We start from the raw sequence: 22,919 nt of genomic DNA on the forward strand, positions 1-22,919 counted from the left end.
ATTCAGAGTAGGGAGCAGTGTGTATTTGCTCATGGAGATATGAATTGACATAAGACGTGAGGAAACCACTGCCACCGAAAATGATCCTCTACCAACTTTGGCAGCGCCTGGGAGAGAGAAGCTCCTGTCGGCGCAGATGGCCCGAGCCGCTGGAGCCCGGGCGGAGGGCAGGGACTTGGATGGGGCCAGGCACCGTGGTCTTGGCTCTCAGCACACACCAGCCTCCTACCCAGCTGGCCCTGTCACGGTCTCGCCCTTTAGCTTCTGTGTTTATTAGGAAACCATTTTTTCCTTTCTCACAGAGATAGGAATCTCGCTTCCAGACATGGCAAGTGTCAAGGTTCATGCCTGGGTCCCTCATTCAGATGGAGTGTTTGCCAGAAAGGGGGGGAAACAATGTATTGTGGCTGCGGGGAGGGAGCGAAGGAGCCAGTCAGGCTGCAAATAACAGGATGTGCTGATATCTGGGTATCAAGACGGAGGGACAGAGGAATTCCAGGGACGAGGGGATGAGGGAGAACAGTGTGCTTGAGGCACACACTTAGTTGTTGCCGTCCCCTGAATTTCACGTCTGTGCTTGAGCTCGGGGGCAGGCAGTGGCACATCCAGTATGGCCACTGTCACAGAAGCAGACTGTGGTGGGGGAGGGGAGGCCATGCACCCCCTCCTGAGAACGCCTCACCGCTGCACTCTTCCCTACCTCAGGGCCTTTGTGCTTGCCTTCCTCTGCCTGGAGAAGGCTCCCCCAGAGTGGCCTCCTGTTCAGTATTCTGATCACAGCTCAGATGTCACTGGGGCGGGGAGGCCTGTCCTAACCCCTCCTCAGCCCCCCTCTGCTTCATCTCCCTGTTTATTTCCATTATGGCACTTTCCACAATCCACAAATGGCAAGTTTACCTGTTTGTTTATCTGCCTTTTGTCTGCCTTCCCCACTGGAGTCTAGGCTCCATGAGATGGAAGCATTGTAGGTCTCTGTCAGCACCCTGTGCCCAGCATCTTATGGTGCACCTTGCGTACCGTAGAAGCTCATGGACTGCTGTCTGCTTGGATGGTGGGTAGGTTGCATGGACGGATGGATATGGATCAATGGACAGATGGACAGATAGATGGATGGCAGGATGGAAGGATGCATGGAGGAAGGAAGACCTGGCTCCTCTGTTTACAACAAGGTGGTAGAAAGATCCCTTGTCTTGGAAGCAGGCAACGTAGGTTCTCGTCTGTGTGACTTCAGTGAAGTCACCCACGAGGTGACAGCCTTGATTTTTGTATCTGTGCGATGGATTCAAATACTAACTCGACAGGACTGCTGAGAATGAAGAAGTCAGATAAACTATGCAAAGATCATACGAACGTCATACATCCTCCGTAAATGTGAGCAATGACGCTCGGAGTCGAAACGCATCGGCCACGTACACCCTTACCTGGTGTTCTCTGGTCAGAAAGCGGGTGTGGTAGCAGTGGAGAGGAAGGAGCCCGGAGGTCGGAACTGTCACACGGAGCCCTTGCTCCTTGGTGAGGCAGTTTCACCAGCTGGAACACCCTGACTTTATTTCAGGCCAGTCTCCACCCAGGTCTCTCTTGCCTGCCTGCCTTTCCACCATTCCGATCCCCACTGTGTGCTTTGGTGAAGGACGCAGGAGGCGGCGGCAGTAGCCGAATGTGTAGGTTATAAAATCACGTGACCATGTTTTTGGAGGGAAACAGCTGGTGTTCTGTGTCAGAGCGCCATTTTGACAGCTTTGCCTTAGTCACGACAGGCTCATGTCAGCCGTATCTTAGGGGAGGCAGAACCCACTTACGGTTCCTACCAGCTCACCTGCAACACAGCACGGCAATGCCTTTGCCGCTAACAGCACCCACTGTCTCTTCATTTGTTGGCTTTGGGGCAACCTGCAGCCCAGTAAAAACTCTTTTCGCCCCACACACTTATTTGCCCCTAGGGAGACCCAGGGGAGGTATCCCCGTGGGACAGCGAACTCAGAACAACGTTCACCTCATCTTGGGCTGGAAACTTAAGGAAATTGGGCAACAGAGCAGACTGCGAAAGTTGAGCTCCTGTCTAGCTCCTGCCAAGTCCGTCCTGCCCAGGGTGGAACCTCCAGGTGGTTTGAAGTGATGTCAGTTGCCGCAGCATTGAGAGTATGTGACCGAGGTACAAAGACCCAATTCACAGCCAAGGCTTAGTGGTTTTAAAGGATCCATGCCCCATCTCTCCCCATTGCACAGAAAATTGAAAGTTGATAGCTGTTGAAATCTGGTTTTCAGATGTGTTTTTATCTGACGGACCTAACTTAACTATGGGATACCCATAAATATATATGTGATTCCCACATTGCCGGCATCTTCCTTGCTACGTAAGCAAGTTCTCTAATCCCGTTAAGGGGGCACTGGATCAGAACAAACCCACTTATCTGGATTGAATAATGCCCTTCTCTTTGCTGAGAGTGCTGTGTGTACGTGTGTGGGTGTTCTGGCTCATGCCTTGTCATTCCAGGCCAGTCTTGTCTCTTGGTACTCGCTGATGGGGAACATAGAGAATGAAATCTGGTCTCCAGTTTCTTAACATGAGGGAAAAGAGAGGACCAGCAGCTGTTTCTGTTTAACAGTGATTATCCCTGGGATTGTGAGTGTTTTTAAAATATTTCTCTTCTTGCTTATCTGCAATTCCTGATTCCTACATTAACTGTGTGCTTTTTTTTTTTTTTTTAAAGGGTAAGGAAGCAGTAACTTTGTAATATGGAGAAAAAGGTTTCCCCTTTTCCTCTTGTTAAGAATAAATAAGTTATCTTTTTGCCTTCCATGATCTGGAGTCATGGAAAAATTCAAATACTGAGGACCCATCGATTTACATAGCAAAAAGCTATGGAAGACTTTGGGTTATTTTATCCCTTTTGTCTTTAACAAAGGTGTATTTCCCCACTCTGAGCTCAGCAGCCTGAGGTACTGCCCCGTGGCCCCTTGGCCACGTCTAGGGTTGTCCATTCCTCATCAATCACTTAGTGTGTCTTGTGGCCAAGTTGCCCTTTAAGCAGTCTGCTCTTTGATACTTTGCATAAAAAGTGGCCTGAACCTAATCTGGCTATGGACTTGGGACAGAGAAGTCCACAGCGCAGGGGCAGTGGAAGGCAGGAGGACAGGTGGCAGGGCTGGCAATGAGTTACCCCTCTGGCTGTTGATGTGATACTGCCCCTCTCTAGCACCTTTTTATACCCGTGCCTCGATGGGTACCCAGCGGAGTGACAGGTGGGCTTAGCAATGTCGAAGTCTAAGACATGGCAGTCAGGAGGGTTCACTGTAGGTTCCCTGGAACAATTTTAAAAACGTGTGTTGTCCAGGGTTCTTGAGACCTTCGGTATGTTGGTAGAACATACATGTTTTCACGTTTACAGACCCTTCCCTGACTCCAGTGTTCCCTTCTAACTGGAAGACCAGCATAAGAAGAGTGGCCTTCCAGTGTGGGTCAGGGATGCTGGGAGAAAGGCATTTCCTGGGCCCTGTCTCAGATCTATCAAGTCTGAGTTTCCGGGTTACCCCACTCCTCCCCAAGCATCTCCATGTAATGTCTTGGCAACGAGATATGTCATTTCCCATGACTAGAATCATTATTTGTATGCAGCGTTTCATGATGGGAATTGTTTGTCTTTTGAAAGTCATTGATAGCCTCCTTTTCTGGGGGAGGGGGCTTGTCTTTCCATCACCTTTCAGAATATTGAGCATCTAATTCACAGTTTGCTAAGTGCTAGGAATGACCTTGAGCTCTCGAGGGAAGTGTGCTGGTTTCCAAACTTATGTTCTTGGGATCTTAGGGCCATGAAAATGCCTGGAGTTTGGAAAGCATGTTGAACCTGAGACAGGCCAGGTCTCCTTTCCTTACATCAACTTGGGTAGCTCTGTTTCTATATCGAGATTTCACGTATGAATTCTTTTGAAAAGATATTTTCCTCTCATTAAAAAAAAGGGAGCAGGAGGGTGAAAGAGAGAAAGCCTTTTATTTTTTTTTTAAAGGACTTAATGATGTTTACAGTGCCATCCAAATCTAGAATCCTGCAGTTCAGGACACAAACTTGTCAGAATCTCATTATAAAGGAGGATCCCTTTTTGCCTTCATCCTATCAATTCTCATACAAAACAAGACATTGTGCTTCCGGGATCAGTGTTGTAAATAACCTGTCAACATTTCCAAGATGAGAACCCCCCCCCCACCAGTCCACACACCCGAACCCCGACAGGCACCCAGTCTATTTATAATGAACTCTTCCACAGCACGGTAGGTAGGGTAATTAGCCTAAATCAGCTATTCTCCAAATGGTGTGGCGGTGGGTACAGATGACCAGAGTACTTAGAGATGGTTAGAAAGAGAGCCTCCACCTGCCTACCAGTATTGTGTGTCCTAAGAAAAAGCAGAATATGGCTTCCAGATATGGAAGCAAATACATTAAAAGCTGCAACTTTTGGATGGGGGGTGGGCGCTGCAGGGGTGGTTGCCCGGCAGAGGGAGGAAAGGAAGGGAAACGCGGGATCACTGTTCTTGGAATCCTGCCTTCCTCCCTGGAAACCTGTCATTCACAAACCCAATTATGTGCAGGTAACATGTCAACTCTGACAGAATGAAACCAATGCATGCTTTATATGGTTAGTATTGTTTTTGGTTTTTTGGGGTTTTTTTTGTTTTTTTGTTTTTAAATGAAATCCTGCTATACTAGCAGGTTCTATTTTCATAAATGTCTTTTTTTTTTTTTTAAGCTAAATCATATATTTCGCCACACACTCCTGAAAAGCTTTCATCAGTGTGTCGAAAGAGAGAGTGGTTGTGTGTTGCTGTGTACATGTTGCCAGGAGGGGGAGAGAGACATGGGGATCCAGAGAAATCCGCTTGGCCTATCTCTGACCCTCTGCTCCTTTCTGACTGTCTGGGCCTTGGGTTCCCCATTTGTAAACAGGGGTAATTAAATTTGTCTTTCCAAAGGCTGTCATGGAATCACTCAAAGATTGAAAATTCTTTGCAAATAAAAATGCCTTGCCGTCAGAGTGCCTGTTAATTATGAATGAGAAGTAGAAGGCAGGCAGCTAGCAGGGAAAACACAGGAGGTCCTCATGGTTTTCTGTTTACCATTTTGTTTTCTTTTCTCTTTGTTTTCTCTTTGATTTTGATTTTTTCTGAATGTGTTTGTTGTTCAAGGGTAAAAGGGCATTCTGCGGTTGGGATAAGGTATGCTTTCTGCCATTAATTGTTGGGACTCAGGGACCAGGTCAATCCTATTTTGAGTCTCTGTTCCGCTCACCACTAGGGGTTTACTTTGAACATGTTGCTTGGTATCGCTGGGCCTTCCATTTCTGCTCTGGGAAGTGGGGATGGTGTTTTCTTTCTTGGAGGGCTGGTGTACCAATCTGGGCTCACGTAAGGCATGTGTAAGCCAAATGCTATGTATTCTGCCCCTATATGCACCCTCTCCAATCACCCTCATCCTGCTTCACCTTTCCTGTACTCCCTAGCGCCCGGCATCTTTATTGTGCTATTTGATCAGATCATTGGCTAAGTGGATTGCTCAGGTTCCAAGAAGGCAGAGATCCTTGCTTGTTTTGGTTAGATTTCCAGAATGCAAGAACAGTGCCTGGCCCATGGTGGCTGCCTGATGGTGACAAAATTGGCCCTTAGCCCTCTCCCCTTCTCTGTTCTCTTCCACTCAGTGAGATTCATTCTGGGTCTGGTTCTGCAATTCTGTGTTTTGTTTTCTTCTTGTCTTTTCTCTTCTCCCGGGGATCTTCACTTCATTAGATGATGTCCGTCCGACCTTAACTATTGTATTATTACGCTGTTTCCCTGCACTGCTGGATACATAGGTTGCACAGACGAATATTCTGGAGACTGACTTTGGTAAAAATTCTTCTACATTTTGTTTGAAAAGTATGGCTTTCTAGTATAAGCCGTGAATCACCAAAGAGCTTCCTAAATTTACTCAAACACACTGAAATGCTTTTTGTTTTGTTTCCTCTTAAGTCATTAACTGATGTAAAAATAACTGGAGGGAAAAATCCCTGGCCACTTCCTAACACCCTTGACTTCTTTACAGTAGCTGGTTAATTAAAGAGTTACTGTTAAAATGTGCTCTATTTCTGAAAGCAGCAGCCTGGGTTGGGAAGAAACCTCTTTGAGTTTGGAGATGCAAACCAGATCCAAGTGCGCATTCTATCTGTGTATATTTTCAATCTGATGAAAAGCAGGAAGTGGGAGAATCTAACAAGTCCGATTTGGCTGAACTAATCCACTTTTGTTTCTTGAGTACATTTCAGTGTCAAAATGTAGGCACAAGACATTCATAGAGTAAGGACAGAAACCAACTGATCATCTTAATGGTTGGAAAAAAAGCATTTGACAAAACCCAACACCTTCTTGTGATTAAAAACAACAACAACACTCAACAAACTAGTGTAGGAAGAATCTTCTTCAACTTGGTAAAAGCTGTAAAAAGCCCACAGCTAAATAATACTTGATGGTAGAATATTAGATGTTTTTCCTTAAGATCGAGACCAAGACCAAGATGTCTACCACTGACACTTCTGTTGACCGTGGTGCTGGAGGTTCCAGCCAGGGCAATAAGGCAAGACAAAGACATAAAAGGTATCAAACTGGAAAAGAAAGAATAACACTGTCTCTGTTTGCAGATGACATGATCTTGTATACAGGAAATGCTGAGGAATACACACACACACATCATGCTCTTAAAACTGAAAAGACAAGTTCAACAAGATTATATGGTGCAAGATGAATGTGCCTGTACTACTGGTGTTTCTGTACCGTAATAATCTGAAAATGAAATTAAGCAAAACAATTCCATTTAAATAGCATCCAAAAGAATAAAATACTTGGGAATAAACTTAAAAAAATATGTGAGACTTGTGACAGAGGAGCACAAAATAGCATTGAAAGAAATTGAAATAGACTGAAATAAATGTGAAGACATACTTTGTTCATGGATTGGAAGATCTAATATTAAGAGAGCAACGTTCTCCAAATTGATCTCTAGATTCAGGGCAATTCCTGTCGATATTCCAGCTAGGATTTTTGCAGAAAATGGCAAGCTTGTCCTAAAATTTGTATTTCATGATGCAAATGCCAGGGACCGGGGAAAGCTAGCACATTTTTTTTTTTAAATGAGGACAAAGTTGGAGAACTCACATTCACAATTTCAAAGCCTGCTGCAAAACTACAGTGATGAAGACAGAGTCGTAATTGCATAAGGCAGACAGATAACTCAATGGAATAGACCTGAGAATCCAGAAATAAACCATTACATTTATGATCAGCTGATTTTTGATATGGATGCTAAGACAACCCAATGGAGGAAGAATAGACTTTTTAACAAATGATGCTAAGACAGTTGAATAACTACATGAGTATGAAGTTGGACTCCTTCCTGACACCATGCATGAAAACTAGCTCAAAATGGAACACAGACCCAAATATAAGAGCTAAAGCCATAAACATCTTAGATGAAAACATAGGAGTAAATTTTTTCACTTCTAGTTAGACAGTGGTTTCTTAGACAAGATATCAAAAGAGTAAGCCATAACGGAAGAAAAATAGGACTTTATTAAAATAAGAAACTTTTGTGCTTCAATAGTCATCATCAAGAAAGTGAAAACTGGGGGCGCCTGGGTGGCTCAGTGGGTTAGGCCGCTGCCTTCGGCTCAGGTCATGATCTCAGGGTCCTGGGATCGAGTCCCGCATCGGGCTCTCTGTTCAGCAGGGAGCCTGCTTCCCTCTCTCTCTCTCTCTACCGGCCTCTCCATCTACTTGTGATTTCTCTCTGTCAAATAAATAAATAAAATCTTAAAAAAAAAAAAAAAAGAAAGAAAGAAAGTGAAAACTGGGGACTCCTGAGTAGTTCAGTCAATTAAGCATCTGACTCTTGATTTTGGCTCAGGTCACGATCCCAGGATTGTGAGATCCAGCCCTCCTACATCAGGCTTCATGTTGGCACGGAGCCTCCTTAAGTTTTCCTTTCTTCCTCTCTCTCTGCCCTCCTCCAATAAAAATAAATAACTAATTAATTAATTAAAATCCCAAAGGCTGTGTTTAAAAAAAGAAAAAAAGAACAAATTTGGAAGTGTTTATCCAATTAAAAACAAAAAATACCACCCAGAGAATGGGAGAATATTTTTACAAATTCTATTTCTAATAAAGGACTTGTATTCAGAGATACATATAAAGAATGCTTATAATTCTACAATAAAAAGACAAATAACAATTTTAATAATGGACTAAGAGTTCAAACAGACATTTCTCCAATGAGGATATATAATAAGCACATAGAAAGATTCTCAGTGCCATTAGCTATTAAGGAAGTAAGAATCAAAACCACAATAAGATGCCACTCCATTCCCACTAGGATGGAAACAGTGGAAAGATACTAAAAAGTGTGGAAATGATGTAGAGAAAATAAAACACTCATATATTAATGGTGGGAATGTAAAACAGTGCATCTATTTCTGAAAAACAGTTTGACAGTTCCCCAACATGTGAAGCATAAAGTCCCTATATGACCTAGCAGTTCTGCTCCTGGGTGTATAGCCAAGAGAACTGAAAACCTATGTTCACACAAAAATATTTGTATATAAATATTTACAGCAGTAGTATTCACAAAAGTAAAAATAATGGAAATAATACAAATGTTCACCTGAAGAATGGATGGACAAAATGTAACTTAACCAGACTCTGGAATATTACAATGCAGTAAAAGGGAAGGAAGGATTGTCACATGTTACAACATGGATTAATCTTGGAAACATCCTACAGTGCAAAAAAAAAAAAAAGCCACTTTCAAAAAACTATGTATTACATGATGCCATACATACGGAATTTAGAACAGGCAAAGCCATAGAGATAGAAAATAGATTAGTGGTAGTTAGGGCCTAGGGGGAAGGGGAATGTGGAAAGTCACTGCCAATGTGCTCTGGGTTTCTTTTGGGGTAATTAAAACATTCTAGCATTAGGTAGTGGTGATGGTTTCACAACTCTGTGAATGCACTAAAAGCCAGTGATTTGTACATTTTAAAATGGTGACCTTTTGAATATGGGAATTCTATCTTAACAAAGCTGTTGTCAAAAAAATTAGGCACATATGGGGATTAGGATTCTGGACTCTCTCTTTGCCTGGATAAGATACTATTGAAACTAATCATGAAGATCTGAGTACCACAGAGAAGAGCTCATTTTCTAAAAATTTTCCTCCTTGATTTCTTTCTCTTCTCTTTTTTACTGGTAGAAGCTAGAAATGCTTTTGTGCTGCTGACATCAACCTTTTTACTGCTTCATCATTTCTGTAGCCATGGAAAAGGGAACCGATGGTAACCATAAAAGAGAAATGTTCAACTTTGGGGAGAGATTTTTATCTTTGGCTGCTACCTTTTGAAATAATTCACATGCACGATCCTCTCCTACTGTATATTTAAAAAAGAAAAAAAAAACAACCAATGTCGGAAAAATTTGGGTTTTTGATGAGAATTTCAAACCTACAGGGATATTTAGTAGAGGTGAAAATGTCATTCCCATTAGATCTTGGGGCCAGATTTGTTTGGTGGGAAAACATATTCTTGCTCTTTTTCGGAAAGAAAACTTCACCTGCAGGTCTCTTTAAAAACGCTTCCATTTCCGTAGCTGCTAGGAAGCTTTTATGAAAATGGTATGTTGTCAGTATTTGTTAAGTTCACCGGTAATATTTCTAGTCAGCATATGTATTATGTCTGTTTAATGACTATTATGGTCAAGAAAATTGCAGTCATGGTTCATAGCCCACGCTCTGTCTAGTAAACGATATTTGATGTTGCTCTTGGGATATTGATTTGGAAGAACAGGTTGGAGTCCACGTTCGAACATTCTCATGAGGCTTACCTGGTGGCCTCTGACCTTCCGTGACGTTTCCACGCGTGCAGCACCACACCTTCCAAGAAGACAGGCGGGCTGTGGGCCGCCGCTCTAGGCGTTCCTGCCAAAAGGCAGTTGCCCAGGACTGTGTTATGGTTTGGGACCCCGAGGGCTGGTTGAACAATAGTTTCTTTTGCCTTCCTTTTCACCTCCTGCCTTTGCTGTTTGCAGGAAGATCTGCCTGCACTGCAAGTGCCCTCAGGAGGAGCACATGGTGACAGTGATGCCCCTAGAGATGGAGAAGACTGTCAGCAAACTCATGTTTGACTTCCAGAGGAACTCCACGTCAGACGACGACTCGGGCTGCGCCTTGGAGGAGTACGCCTGGATCCCGCCGGGACTGAAGCCCGAACAGGTACCATTCTTTTTTTTTTGCCCTTCTTTCAAGTTTTTATTTTAATTCCAGTTAGTTAACATAAAGTGTAACATTAGCTTCAGGTGTAGAATTTAGTGATTCCTCATTTACAACACCCACTACTCATCTAAACAAGAACCCTCCTTAATACCCATCATCCATTTAACCCATTCCCCACGCCCCCCCAACCCCCTCCCCATCCCCTCCAGCAACCCTCAGTTTGTTCTCTATGGTTAAAGAGTCTGTTTTCTGGTTTACCTCTCCTTTGTTTTCCTCTCTGTGTTCATCTGTTTTCTTCCTTAAATTCCACATATGAGTGGAATCGTATGCATTTGTCCTTCTCTGACTGACTTGTTTCACTTAGCATAATACTCTAGCTCCATCCAGGTCGTTGCAAATGACAAGATTTCATTCTTTTTTATGGCTGAGTAATATTCCATGGTATGCATATACCAACACTTCTTTATCCATTCACCTGTCGATGGACATTTGGGCTCTCTCCATAATCTGGCAATTGTTGATAATATTGCTATAAAACATCAGCATGCATGTGTCCCTCAAAATCAGTATTTTTGTATCCTTCGGGTAAATACCTAGTAGTTCCGTTGCTGGATTGTAGAGTAGTTCTATCTTTAACTTTTTGAGGAACCTCCATACTGGTCTCCAGAGTGGCTGTACCAGTTTCTATTTCCACCAACATGAAAAGAGGCAAATAGGTACCATTCTTGATGAGGAGGGCGGGGTTTGGGCTGTTTATCTCTGTCCTGCCCATCCTTCCTCATTCCAGCTCTGAAGGAAGAGTTCACTTTGCTGAGTCAGAGAAGTGGTTGGGGGTCCACGGGTTGACGTCCAGCGTGCCAGTGGGTGCTGAGGAAAGCAGTGAAGTTGAGTCCTATGGGGGCCACTGCTAATTCACTCTGGATTGCCATTATTAGCTGTCAACAGAAGATTGGCCAGAAACTTCTCAGAAACACTGGCTTTGAAACATTAGGGAAACTTGATTTTTGAATGGGGGAAAGGGAGTTCGACACTGGCCATGAATCTTTAAGATTCTTTGTTAAAAGAGAGTGAGGATGTAAGGATTTGCCTTATTCTTCCCAGTGATATATACTGTGTTTAAATACTAAATTTGGCCTTGCTTTACAAAGAAAGACATTGGCATTTCCTGAAATATTTGGCACTACCTACAGGCTGCAAATATTGGCTTGATCAGATAACCTCGGTTCCTTTCTGTTTCACTGCATTTCTGTCCTTGGAGTTTTCTTCTCCACCAGCCTCATGTTGGTTTAGAATCCCCTTTTTTAAAGCTGGACACTCACCATCTGTGAGGGATCCCTAGTTTTGCCCTCTGACACAGAAAATGGCTGTCTCTAGTGATCTTCATGTATGACAGAATGTTTGGAAGCTTCAAATGTCCTGAAATTTTAAAGTCAGGGACTTTTGGTGCGATAATGCTTCTAGAAAAAGTTCTTTTTGATGAGGGAAGACCCGAGAATTCGCCAACAACTCAAGAGTAGACCCCTAGTAATTTCTCTTTGATTAGCTGTTTCTCATTTTCTTCTTCCAATATTTGAGGTCGCAAATTGGCACCTGGAATCAGGGACCCAGGTAGGATTTGTTTAGCAAAGTATTATTTTAAATTTTGAATTAGTTGCTAATCCTTAAAAATTAGTTTTTATGTGAAAGTTCATATTTATGTCTTGAGGAAGCCCTTCGTAAGCCCTGTAGGCACTCCATTTTTGTGATCTCTGCTCTTATTCTTATAAGGAAGAAAATGTTTTAGAACAGAAACATTCACAGAAAATAATCTCCATGAGGATTCGAGGTATCAGGAAGAAGAAATAAGAACATTTTCTCTCGGTTTGCAGGTTAAGGGTATATAGTTATTTCCTTCTGTTTCAATGAAGATTGTTTTATTAAGGAGTAAGCTCCAGAAGAATGAGAGTATTTGATTGAGTTTGTCTGAACACTAACAAGGTGGCGGGAGACTGAAGACCTCTGTTTGGCATCACCATTCTGCCGCCCGTGTTTGAGCAGGGGGTTTTCACAGCTAGATACATCTGTGGGCTTATTTCATTTTCTTGCTAACCTCATTTCCAGCAGCTTCTAAGAGACCCATCTTCCTTTTGTTCACCTTGCTTTCTGCCAAATTGGGCCCTGGAATTGTGAAGTTACGCTATTTGGGGTTCCCTGCTTAGGTAGACTCTTCCTTAAGACCATGTAACATCACCCTGTGATTTTTAGGCACAGAGAAAATTTTCAGCCGGCCCAAGCGTACAGACAGTTGCAGAAGCTGGGGTCTTGGTTCGGTTCACCAGTTCCGAAAGTGAGTGCTGATAGTCATTTTGGAGGGTGCTTCACTTAACCAAAATGCATGTTTTGGGGAAACATGAAACAACTTTATTTGATTTGTTTTGACAGAAAACAATTAATGTTATTAAATAAGTGGTTTGAATTATGTCCAATGAATGGATAGTCCCATCTCTTATAATTCTGCTATTCCTTGGATGGTTTTCTCTATTCCCTGAATTTCTTCAAACCTGTGTGACACAGATGGTTTGGAAGGGCAGCTGTTCTCCAAAGGTACTCTCTCTTCAACCTGTTTGAAGGGCTGTCTATTTGCCTAATAAAATGGGAGTCTGTATTTAAAGGTGTTTGAAGGCATCATGTTGCCTCAAAGAAATGGAATTCAAATTTTAAAATGATGAGATCTTTTAAAATCTATTACTTATGGAGCTGTTGATACGTTTAAGGATTTTTTAAAAGCTGTGTAGGATGTCCTAAGATTAGGCAAATTTGAGACCCTGTATGCTTTTTACTAAAAATGCTGAAGTTTAATAGCATGTCTAGTTGTCTCTGGTTTAAGAAAATTCATTTTTCTATCAAAAGAAATTACAAGGAAAGTTAAATGTTTTGAGCTCCAGGGGAAATGCCAAAGACCAGTTAGGGTTGAGAGTCATGTGCCTTTGTTTCTGCTAGAAACCTTTCATTTGACTCCCTGATCATGGGGTTGGTAATATACCTTCAGGTGATACTCTTTATTATCCTGTTTCTTCTGAGAAATGCCTTCAATTAAGTATAATGCACACAGAAGTACCCTAAATGGGAGGTGTTTTTGAATAAGTGCATTTAATTTCATAAAACCCTACTAGTGCAAAACCTGACCTTCTTAAAATAGAGCAAAAAGTGATAAATGTAATAGATTATGCCAGAAAGGAGTAACGTCTATGTTGTGATTTTTTAATGACCAGACTGAAAAGTCATCAGTGAGGTTGCTTGGATCCTTCCCCTCTGCTCACCTCAGGCAAGGTGTGTCCCGTCATCTGGAGAGCCCCCTGGTGCTTCAGCTGCCCTGACTGGCTGGCTGTTGTCTTCTTTTGAGCTCTAGTTTGTCTTCAAATCAGTTAATAACAAATGCCCTGTCTTCTAGAGATGTTCTCGTGATCAGTTTACAGTAATAGATGGTACTTCAAGAAAATTTGGAGGGTATTTAACAAGCTGGAAGAAAGACAAATGGTGAGCAGGGTTTCCCTACCTGAGTACTGTTGGAATTCTGGGATGGATAATTCTTTGCTGTTGGGGCTGTTCTATGCTGTGTAGGATGATTAGCAGCTTCCTTGGCTTCTACCCACCAGATCCCAGTAGCATATACCACCTGTTCCCTAGGACCTTGGGGTGACCAAATATCTCCAGGCAGTGCCCTGTGACTCTGGCAGGGGGGTGGTTGGGCACCCCAGTTGAGAACCACTGAATCAAAGTGATGTTGAAACCCAAAGGATCTGTCAGCAAAATTCTGGCCCAGTCAAGACATAAAAGGCTGACTCACATCAGCAGACATTTGTTCGAGAACCTTCCATGTTCTGGGTCCAGTTTCACAGCTGCCCCCTTGTAACAGTGTCAGGTATCTGGTGGCGTGAAAGCATGGTGGTCCCTCTGCTTGAGCAGAGTCTGGTGCTCTGCGAACAGACTCCGCTGTGCTTAGTTAAGTCAAAAGAAGGACGGGAAGGGTGTGAGGAGCTGGCAGTGGTGGGGGCGTCCCCTTTGTTCTCCAAAACAGAAATCACTTTCTCCTTTAGTGTAGAGAAAACTGGCTCATTGATAATACGTAGAAAGGAAAGAAAACACACCTAAGAAAGTGTGGCTCAAAATCACCCATAATTCCACCAGTCAAGAACTATTATCCTACAACCTTTACTGTATGCATGTAGCAAGTAGCTTTGTAATAGGAGAACTTTCCATTTTGTTTTGGACAAAAAGATGATGATGCTGTTCACTTACCCCGACTTTTTTTTTTTTTTTTAAGATTTTATTTATTTATTTGACAGGGGAGGCACAGAGAGAGAGGGAACACAAGCAGAAGGAGTGGGAGAGGGAGAAGCAGACTCCCTGCTGAGCAGGGAGTGGATGCAGGGCTCGATCCCAGGACCTGGGGATCATGACCTGAGCTGAAGGTAGAGGCTTAATGACTGAGCCACCCAGGCGCCCCTTACCCCGACTTTTGTTCCACTTCATGTATTGTGAACAGCTTTTGGTATCCGTGTATTTAGATCCAGACTATCCTTCAGTATGGTTGCCTGTCTTCCTCAGTAGTGCCTTACCTGGAGTGGTCCCACTCACCACTAGGGAGCATTTGGAAATATATGTTTGGAAGGGGTAGTTATTGTCAGAATAGTTCCACTGGCACTAAAATGGGTAGAGGGTTGAGACGCTTGACATCCTGAAAATTACCAGATGATTTCGGGCAAAAAAACAAGCCACCCCTCCCGAATGCCAAGAGGACCACCGAGCACCGTAGAGCTGAAGGTTCATTTTTGACCGTGTGCCTTGCTGGCAGCTTTCCTCTGCATTGAATAAGGGGACAGCAGCCATTGTCTTATGCATTTGTCTGTTCCTCTGCTTCACAACATTTCTTAGGGGTGAGGTGGTCTCCTGTAAACCTTTCTAAGGCTTTTGATTTATTGTGACAAACTGCTGTGCAGAAAGGTTACAACTGGTAATGCCTCTGGGTGGATCGTCTTCATTGGGTACCTGTGGATGTGTTTTTTCTATTAATTCTGTCATCACTCCATGCAAACCTGAAGAGTCCCATCAGATTGTGTCTCCTGAGTGAATGCTTTTCCATCCATGTTTTGGATACTCTGAGTATCTGTAGAGGGTTCTCTAATATGAATGCCCCAATCCTTGGTCTCCAGATATTAGTAATACTACCTTGACCTTAACTGTGGTTCTGTGCATAAAGAGGGGCAGTTCATTGATCTGTTTGGAAGTCTCAACTTGCCCACCAACCCCTCCCAGGAAGGATGAAGATAGTGGGAGCCACCGTCCAGTGTTTGGCTTTCCTAGTATTCTGCCACATGTAGCAAAGCAGACCATCCAGTACCACCTACGGGGGTGGGGCATATTAGTTGGTTTTGAGCCCTGTGAAAGTCTAGAACCATCTCTCCTAGAAGTACACAAAGTTCTTTGTTTGGCTTTTAATTCAGTGACAGTAGTTCAGCCATCACTTATCAGATTCAATGTGTTTCCTCAAGGAGCTTCCGTGACCACCTCCTACTCCCAATACATGATTAAGTCCCCATTGACATGCTTTGTAGCAATCCCTGCTACTGTCCTTATTAACACTTTTCAAACATAATTAGATACTTACGGGTGCAATTATGTGTTGGATATTTACCTCTTCCACTTTGGTCTAAGATCTAAGAGGGCAGGATCTTAGAATCCCAGCCCCTTGCCCAAAGCCTGACCCATGGCAGACACCTAACTAATAGTTGTTAGGAAACAAACAGAGGACTGAGGTCCTCTATGGAAGCAGAAAGGCTCAGGGTTGCATCACATGGGAAGAGCAGTCTTCACAATATTATTTTCTACATAAAAGAGGATTCTATGTCAGTTTCTCCTGCTCTTTGTGCTTCTCTTAAAGGCCTGTGTTCCAAGCAGATTCCCCTAGCCATTAAGATTGCTTCAGGGTTTTCTCCACTGACAAGGGGCAGGAGACTGGTGGCAGCTCACAGAAGGACCTGGCTCTAGCACATGCATACCGCAGCACGGCTCACTCCAGGACCAGGAGCGGGAGCCAGGTGGCGGCAGCCCAAGGGCCTTTGTGTCCCCATCCAGACACACAGAACCCTTTGGGAGCTTCGGGGTAAGGAGGAAGCAGCATCGTCCCAGGGAGGAACCAGCCTCGCCTCTGGAGTCAGACACATCCGGCTGCCGCTTCTTCCCTTCCTGACCTTAGCAATGATGTTGAGCTTCCAAGAACCTCAGTCCTCTCATGATCATGATCATGATGACAGTGGAGGAAATTATGAACACTTATTCCGTGCCCACCACTTTTTCACTTTGCTTGCATGATTCCTTCTCCATGCTCAATACAACCTTATTTGAAAATTATTATTCCTATCTCTGTTTTGGAAGTGAATAAAGCAAGACCCAAAGTAATGCAAAAAGACATGCCCAAGGTCACAGATCCGATCGACAGAGATGGTCTCGGCCAACCCGACCTGGGAGCTGATTCTCTCCGAGCTGTAGGCCATAGGAGCTGCTCTGGGCCCCGAATGAGGGGGTGTGTGCATACAGAAGGTGCTCCATAAAATGGTTATCTCCTCCCTGCCCTTCCTGCGAAGCTAGAGTGACACTGATGACCAGTGTCCCAAGCAGGCAGGAAGAAGGCAAAAGGAACTTTGGGCTGACCAGGACAGAGGAAGGTTAGGTGGGCGTGGAGGAGGTGAGGGAAGCACGGGCTTCGCGGGAGTCCTGGATCCCCTTCTTCTCAGCCTTCCCAAAGGCTTTCAGTAGGCCCATTTTGAATTCTGCCAATCTAGAGGTCTTTCTGTTCCCCAGGCTGTCTGCTGGGTGAGCCTTGTAAAGCTGCCACAGCTTTCTAATGTCGTTCTGGTTCCACGGAGCCAAGTGCCGAGGGCAACTTGGACGGGGACCCGCTCAGAGCCACCTGACCACATTCTCTCGCGCCCCAAGCAGGTTTCTGGAAGGGTCTGCTGAAGAGAAGAGCTCTGCCACCCACCTCCCTCCGAGCTTGAGAGCTCCTGCCACTTCACGGTCACCAGGCCCGGGAGGAGTGTGTCCCTGGGGCGTTTTCTGTGGGCTGCTCAGAGTGCAAAGAAGCCTTCCCACAACCAAGACTATTCTGCAACCCTCCCCCTCCCCCCAGCCTCCTGGGATCAGCGGGTCAGCAGGAGGCATCACTCCTGGCTCTGGCCTCTCTTGGCCACTTAGAGCCTCTTTAACACCTGTCTCTCGCAGGTGGGCTTCCCCTGAGAGTGTACGGAGTGCATCAGAGAACGTGCTGGAGACTTTTTGTGATGAGGGAACAGCAGTGGGGCTTTTTTCCTGCATTCATTCCTTTATTCAGCAGATACTCGTGTGTATCAACTGTGCTTCCGCCACTATTCTAGGCACTGAGGCTAAAACAGCAGGCAAGATAATGAAGGTTTCTGCGAGACTGTAGTCGTAAGACTACATTCATGTTAGAGACATGAATTAGAAAACAAATCGATATTCAAGATAATTCAAGATGGGGATACGTGAGGAAAGAATAATGTCAATACACATTTTGCGACCTCTTCCACTGTCAGGCGTGATCCTGGGTGCCTTACAGGGGGTGTCCCATTTAATCCATGCCACAAGGAAAGCAGAGCAGCTTCTGTGACAACGAAGGTGGGCCGGAGTGTTGGAGGGACCGGCTGACCTAGACTGGTAGGTCAGGGACGGCCTCTCTGGGGAGGTGAGATTTGAACCGCTGCTGAAGAACGTGAAGGGGCCGGCCGTGCAAAGGTCTGACGTGTTGCAGATGTTACGGGACCCACTTGTGTGAAGCTCAGAAGTGAAATGAAATCCGTATCAACTTCACATCTGCATGACGAATTCGGGTAGCGGGTGGTGAACGGTGTGGGGAGAGATGAACGGAGCCCATGAAATGTCCAGCTGTGGCCAAGGCATCCATGGATGCAAAGGCTGGAAAACCCCAGTGTCTTGGTCGCCCCGTTGGAAATCGAAGGAGGGCTCACCTCACACTCATCACCTCGGGGTTTCTGCTTACAAGTCAGGATAGGGCAACAGAGAGCCCCCATTACGGATACTCCCTGAAGGTTTTTGTCTGCGCGTTTTGTCAGATGTCCTACCTTCTCAAATGTGAGCCTGTCGGAGGGAGTCACACATTGTCTTGCTCACTGCGCGTGCTTGGTACCTAGAATGATGTCTGGTAGAGATTACCCATGCGATATACACATGTTACCTGAATAAGCCATCGCATGTCATCCTTGTGCAAAAACCCTTCCCTCTTCCCGTGAATCCCTTGCCACTCAGAGAGGACCAGAAGCTCGGCCAGGTTGCCACAGGTAGGAAGGGGCGGGGCCACGGCGCACACAGCCTCCTGGGACACTCCGCTGCTAGTCTGGGCTCCTCCTCCTCCGCCCAGCTTTCCTCTGCGGTGATCCATCCAGGAGATCAGAGCCAAGGAAGCCGGCATGGCGTGTGTTGGAAGAGCCAGCGGCATGTGTCACACAAGGCTCTTTCATTCTCAGGGAAGGATGGTTTCCCCGAATCTCAGGTTGACCCGGGTGACTAAGGGATTCCTCTTTTCCCCACCTCCTGTTTCCCCATCACTGCAGGAAGCAGGAAACTTCAGAGGCTGATTTTCCCCCATCGACGATCTCTGTTTATCTCTGGCTCTCCTCACTGAGGAGAGTCATCCTGGCTGACAGCCCCCATGGTGAGAACCACGTTGTCTCTCCCTCCTGCACGGGTCCTCATGCTCCTATGCAGTGTCGCGGACCTGGGCCCCTGACCGTCATACTCACTGGGCAGATATTATGGGATGCCAACTCTGTGCTGGGCACAGAGGGACAGCCGTGAACACACAAGTCTCCCTTCCCTCCTAGAGCTGACATCAGAGTAGAGGCTGCGGACAAATGAGCAGTTTGTACAAGTGAACGAGACACTTGCAGAAAATGATGTGTGCTGGAAAAGCAGTAAAAAAAATGGGGGATATGATTTAGAGCCAGAGAAGACATACTTTTTCTGTGAAGAACAGTGTAGTAAATATTATAGGCCTTGGGAGAGATGTAATCTCTGTTGCAAATACCCACCTCTGATGTTGTTCACCGAACTCTGATGATGTCATGGGAAGGCATGATGTCATAGATGAATGGGCATGGCTAAGTGACAATAAAATTTTATTTACAAAAACAGTCAGTGGGCCTGATTTGATGGAAAGGCTATAGCTTGCTGGTACCTGATTTAGAGAAGTTACTTTAGATGGGGTGGCCAGGGAGAGCCTCTCCAAGGAGATGACGTTTGAGTTGAGTTGTTCTGCAGAATGATGGTTTGATTACCCACATTCTGTCAGCCTAGTCCAATGGTTTTCAAAGAATGGGTTCCCTTACCAGCAGCACGAGTACTACCTGGGAACCTGTTGAAAAATGAAGATTCCCGGGCTCTGGCCCAGACCTACTGAACCAGAACCCTGAAGGCGGGCCCAGCATTCTTTTTGGACAGGGACTTAAGGTGTCTCTTAAACGTGCCAAAGTTGGAGAAGTGCTGCTCTAGGGTAATGGAAAAACCCATGTTAGAAATGACAAATCTTGGCTCTACCAGTTCTTAGGTCTGTGACCTGGGGTGCCCTGAGCTTCACTCATTTTGTCTGAAAAAGGCAGAGGCTCATGCCCAGGTCTGGAGTCACTGAGGAGAGCCTGGGAGATGCAGACCCCGTAGGTGGTCCTCATCGGACGGTGACTGCTGTCATCACCACGGTCACTGTTTGGGTCTTCAAGACACTGCAGCAGAGTTGCCTGTGGGTAATAATGGGGGATGAGCCCCAGAAGCTATCTGTTTCCATCTCCAGCATCTTGCCCTTGCCCGACCTCTCTTGAATATGGCCTGAATACAAGGCTGTCTGTTATAGGAGAATTGGGGATGCTTTCAAAATTCCTTCACTGCTCCTGTTCCTTCTCGTTCTCCTTGGCCCTTTTAATTCAGAAAACACTCTGGTCCCTGTTATTGTAGAAGCATGAGTTTTACTGCTGTGACTCACCCCTGTGGCACCCGGATCCACAGTGCCAGCAACCAGTTTTGCCATTCGCTGTCGGGCGATTGACAGTTCGTTCTTTATAATGTGTGAAGCCGTTTATACCGAGAGGGGCAGAGGCTGGCAGATCTGGGGGAAGGCAGAGACGTGGTTCATCTCTGTAGGCCTGCTGGGTGGTTCTGGTTCTTAAGGAATGTACAATCAAATCACCCCTCTAAAAACCCCACAAACACCGTCATTAGACGCACCCGCCATTCTCACTGCCGTCTTCATTTCATTATTCCATCAGCACATGCTGAGCTCAGAATGGAATTTCATGGCTGCAGTGAGACGCATGGCTCCCCAACTGGATTGGATTAAATTTCTTCTAAGCGGCCTCTCCCTGTGTTCACCTTCCCTGTCACTCATCCCAGGGCTCTCAGTGTGGTGTGAGAGATGAGTGGGGAAGGGAGGTAGAAGGAGGCCCCGAAGCGATCTCCCGCACGGTTCTCGGGAAACCAGTCACGTGAACGATGGATGCCGTGTTGATCTTGGCTCCAGAAATGCACTGACATCATCACGCGGCAATGGGAACTATGCCTAGGTGCACTCTTCTATAAAACTGCCCGTTACTGAACCTGTTCTCAACGGAGCTGTCAGAGAGGGGACGAGAAGCTGGGTGCAGGCTTCAGGGCCTCTGCCGATCACTTCAGCAGCCTTGCGGCCGGGTTCCACGAGCAGGGCCTTATCAAGGCTTGTGTGCAGAGTGTGGTGTGATGCCTAGAGAAACCTAGATTCATCTGCCAGCACCAGAAAGGAGAGCTGCCATCAGGGTTTCTAGCTTTCAAGACGGATGGCCCCCGCCTGCACAGTAAATGCTTTCTGGGATCCTCCGGGTGGCCGAGTGGGACTCAGGACTTGGACTTCCTTCCTGAGCACACAGCTGCCTGCCCTTTCTGTGGACTGAGCGGCCAGTGGCCTGCACTGTGAGCAGCTGTGATGGTTGATTTACTCTCAGGATGATCTATGCCTTCTGACTCGTGAGATATTTTGAGTAGTTTCATGGGCTGGTCGGATGAATCTGCTATCAGGTCATTTAATAACTGATCTCCACCCATCCGTCTGGGTCTCTGTACATTCATTCATTCATTTTGCACACAGCCATTTATTCGTTTGACTGGTATTTATTAAGTCATCATTACCTGCGGGCGGTCAGTCCAGGTGTGATTCTGGTGTGGCTGTTGTTGGAGTCTGGTGTAGAACGGGTGTGTCCCAGCCCCTGTCTGGAGATTCTGCTTTGTGTGACACGGACTCCTTCACAGGCAGATGGAGACAACTCTCTCTGGGGAAGACCCACAGAGACTTCAGGCTCTGTGCTGCTCTCCTGTAGCTTCTGTCTTTGATGTACTTGTTCTTGTCAGCTCAGAATATTCCAGAGCATGAGCTTGGACACTCACTGGCTCTGTGTTCAAATCCTAGTTTTGTCGCTCCCAAACATGGACCAAGTTCATCCACCTTCATGATCTTTCCTTTCATCATCTGAAAAATGAGAATATCATTATCTAACTATAGCATGGTTGTAAGGATTGGATGGGACCATACCTTAAACATAGGGCTTTCTTTTTAATAGTGAAAAATCAGAAATAAATCCCATGTTCATCAGCAGATAAGTGGTAAACAAAGTGTGTTGTATCCATAGAGTAGAATGCTATTCTGCAGTGAAAAAGAATGGACTCTTGAGATATGCAACAGCCTGACGGAATCGAAAAATCATTATTCTGGGTGAAAGAAGTCGGACCAAAAAATTATGTACTGTATAATTACATTTATATGAAACTCTAGGAACTTTAAGCTATAGTGACAGAAAGCAAATCAGTGGTTACTTGCAGATAGGAGGGGTGAGAGAGTGAGAAGAAGGAATGGCAAAAGGGAAGAGGAAGCTTCTGGGAGTAATAGGGTTTATTTTTTCTTTATCTTGATTATACTGATGGTTTTGTGGCTATATATGTGTATATAGATATATATATATATCAACATTTATCAGGATAAATACTTTGAATATGTGCAGTTTATTGTATTTTAATTATCGCAATCTAGTGACTGAATGAATGAACTGCTCTTTAGTGAAAAGGAAGGAAAGCATCTTCTCATGCCAGTGGTGGGTTCTTCCTAAGGTTCTGTGGTTGCCTATGGAATTAACAGAACATTTTGGCCAAGTACTGTCAGAAGAAATTTGCTTAGTATTATGCACAATAAAAAAGAGATTGGGGACAGAAACTCATCAACATCCAGAGGGATAGCCCTGAAAAATCAGTTCCACAGACTGGTTCATTTCATCATCTCTGTAAATTCTCTAGGATAGTGCTTAATACATAGTTGGCACTCAGTAAATAGTGGTGGTAGTTATTATTGCTCTGGATGAATAAAACTCGGTGATCAGACCTTGCTAAGAGAAGCTAATTATTCAGGCAATTTCTGAACCTGAATTTCCTTCATGAACTGGATAAATTCATAAGCTCTCACTGGAGAGGGGATCAGGGCTGCCACAAACAGTTGTATAGTTTGTGCACTGCACAAAGTTTCCCAGCCAAGGGGGTGATTGGAGGCTGATAGTCACC

At 45.0% G+C, this 22,919-nt stretch overlaps 1 protein-coding gene across 4 annotated transcripts in view; it reads left to right on the forward strand.

The window, feature by feature from the left end:
* The window catches only part of PRICKLE2 (prickle planar cell polarity protein 2), a 322,178-nt gene that overhangs the window by 221,075 nt on the left and 78,184 nt on the right, over positions 1-22,919 (forward strand). For all 4 annotated transcript variants that reach the window (XM_044253230.1, XM_044253232.1, XM_044253233.1 and 1 more), the window contains one exon: positions 10,097-10,280. In XM_044253230.1, coding sequence (XP_044109165.1) covers positions 10,097-10,280 — 184 coding nt within the window. The remainder of the gene's footprint in view (positions 1-10,096; positions 10,281-22,919) is intronic.

This window comes from Neovison vison, chromosome 6 (genome assembly GCF_020171115.1).
Source record: "Neovison vison isolate M4711 chromosome 6, ASM_NN_V1, whole genome shotgun sequence".
Taxonomy (NCBI): domain Eukaryota; kingdom Metazoa; phylum Chordata; class Mammalia; order Carnivora; family Mustelidae; genus Neogale; species Neogale vison.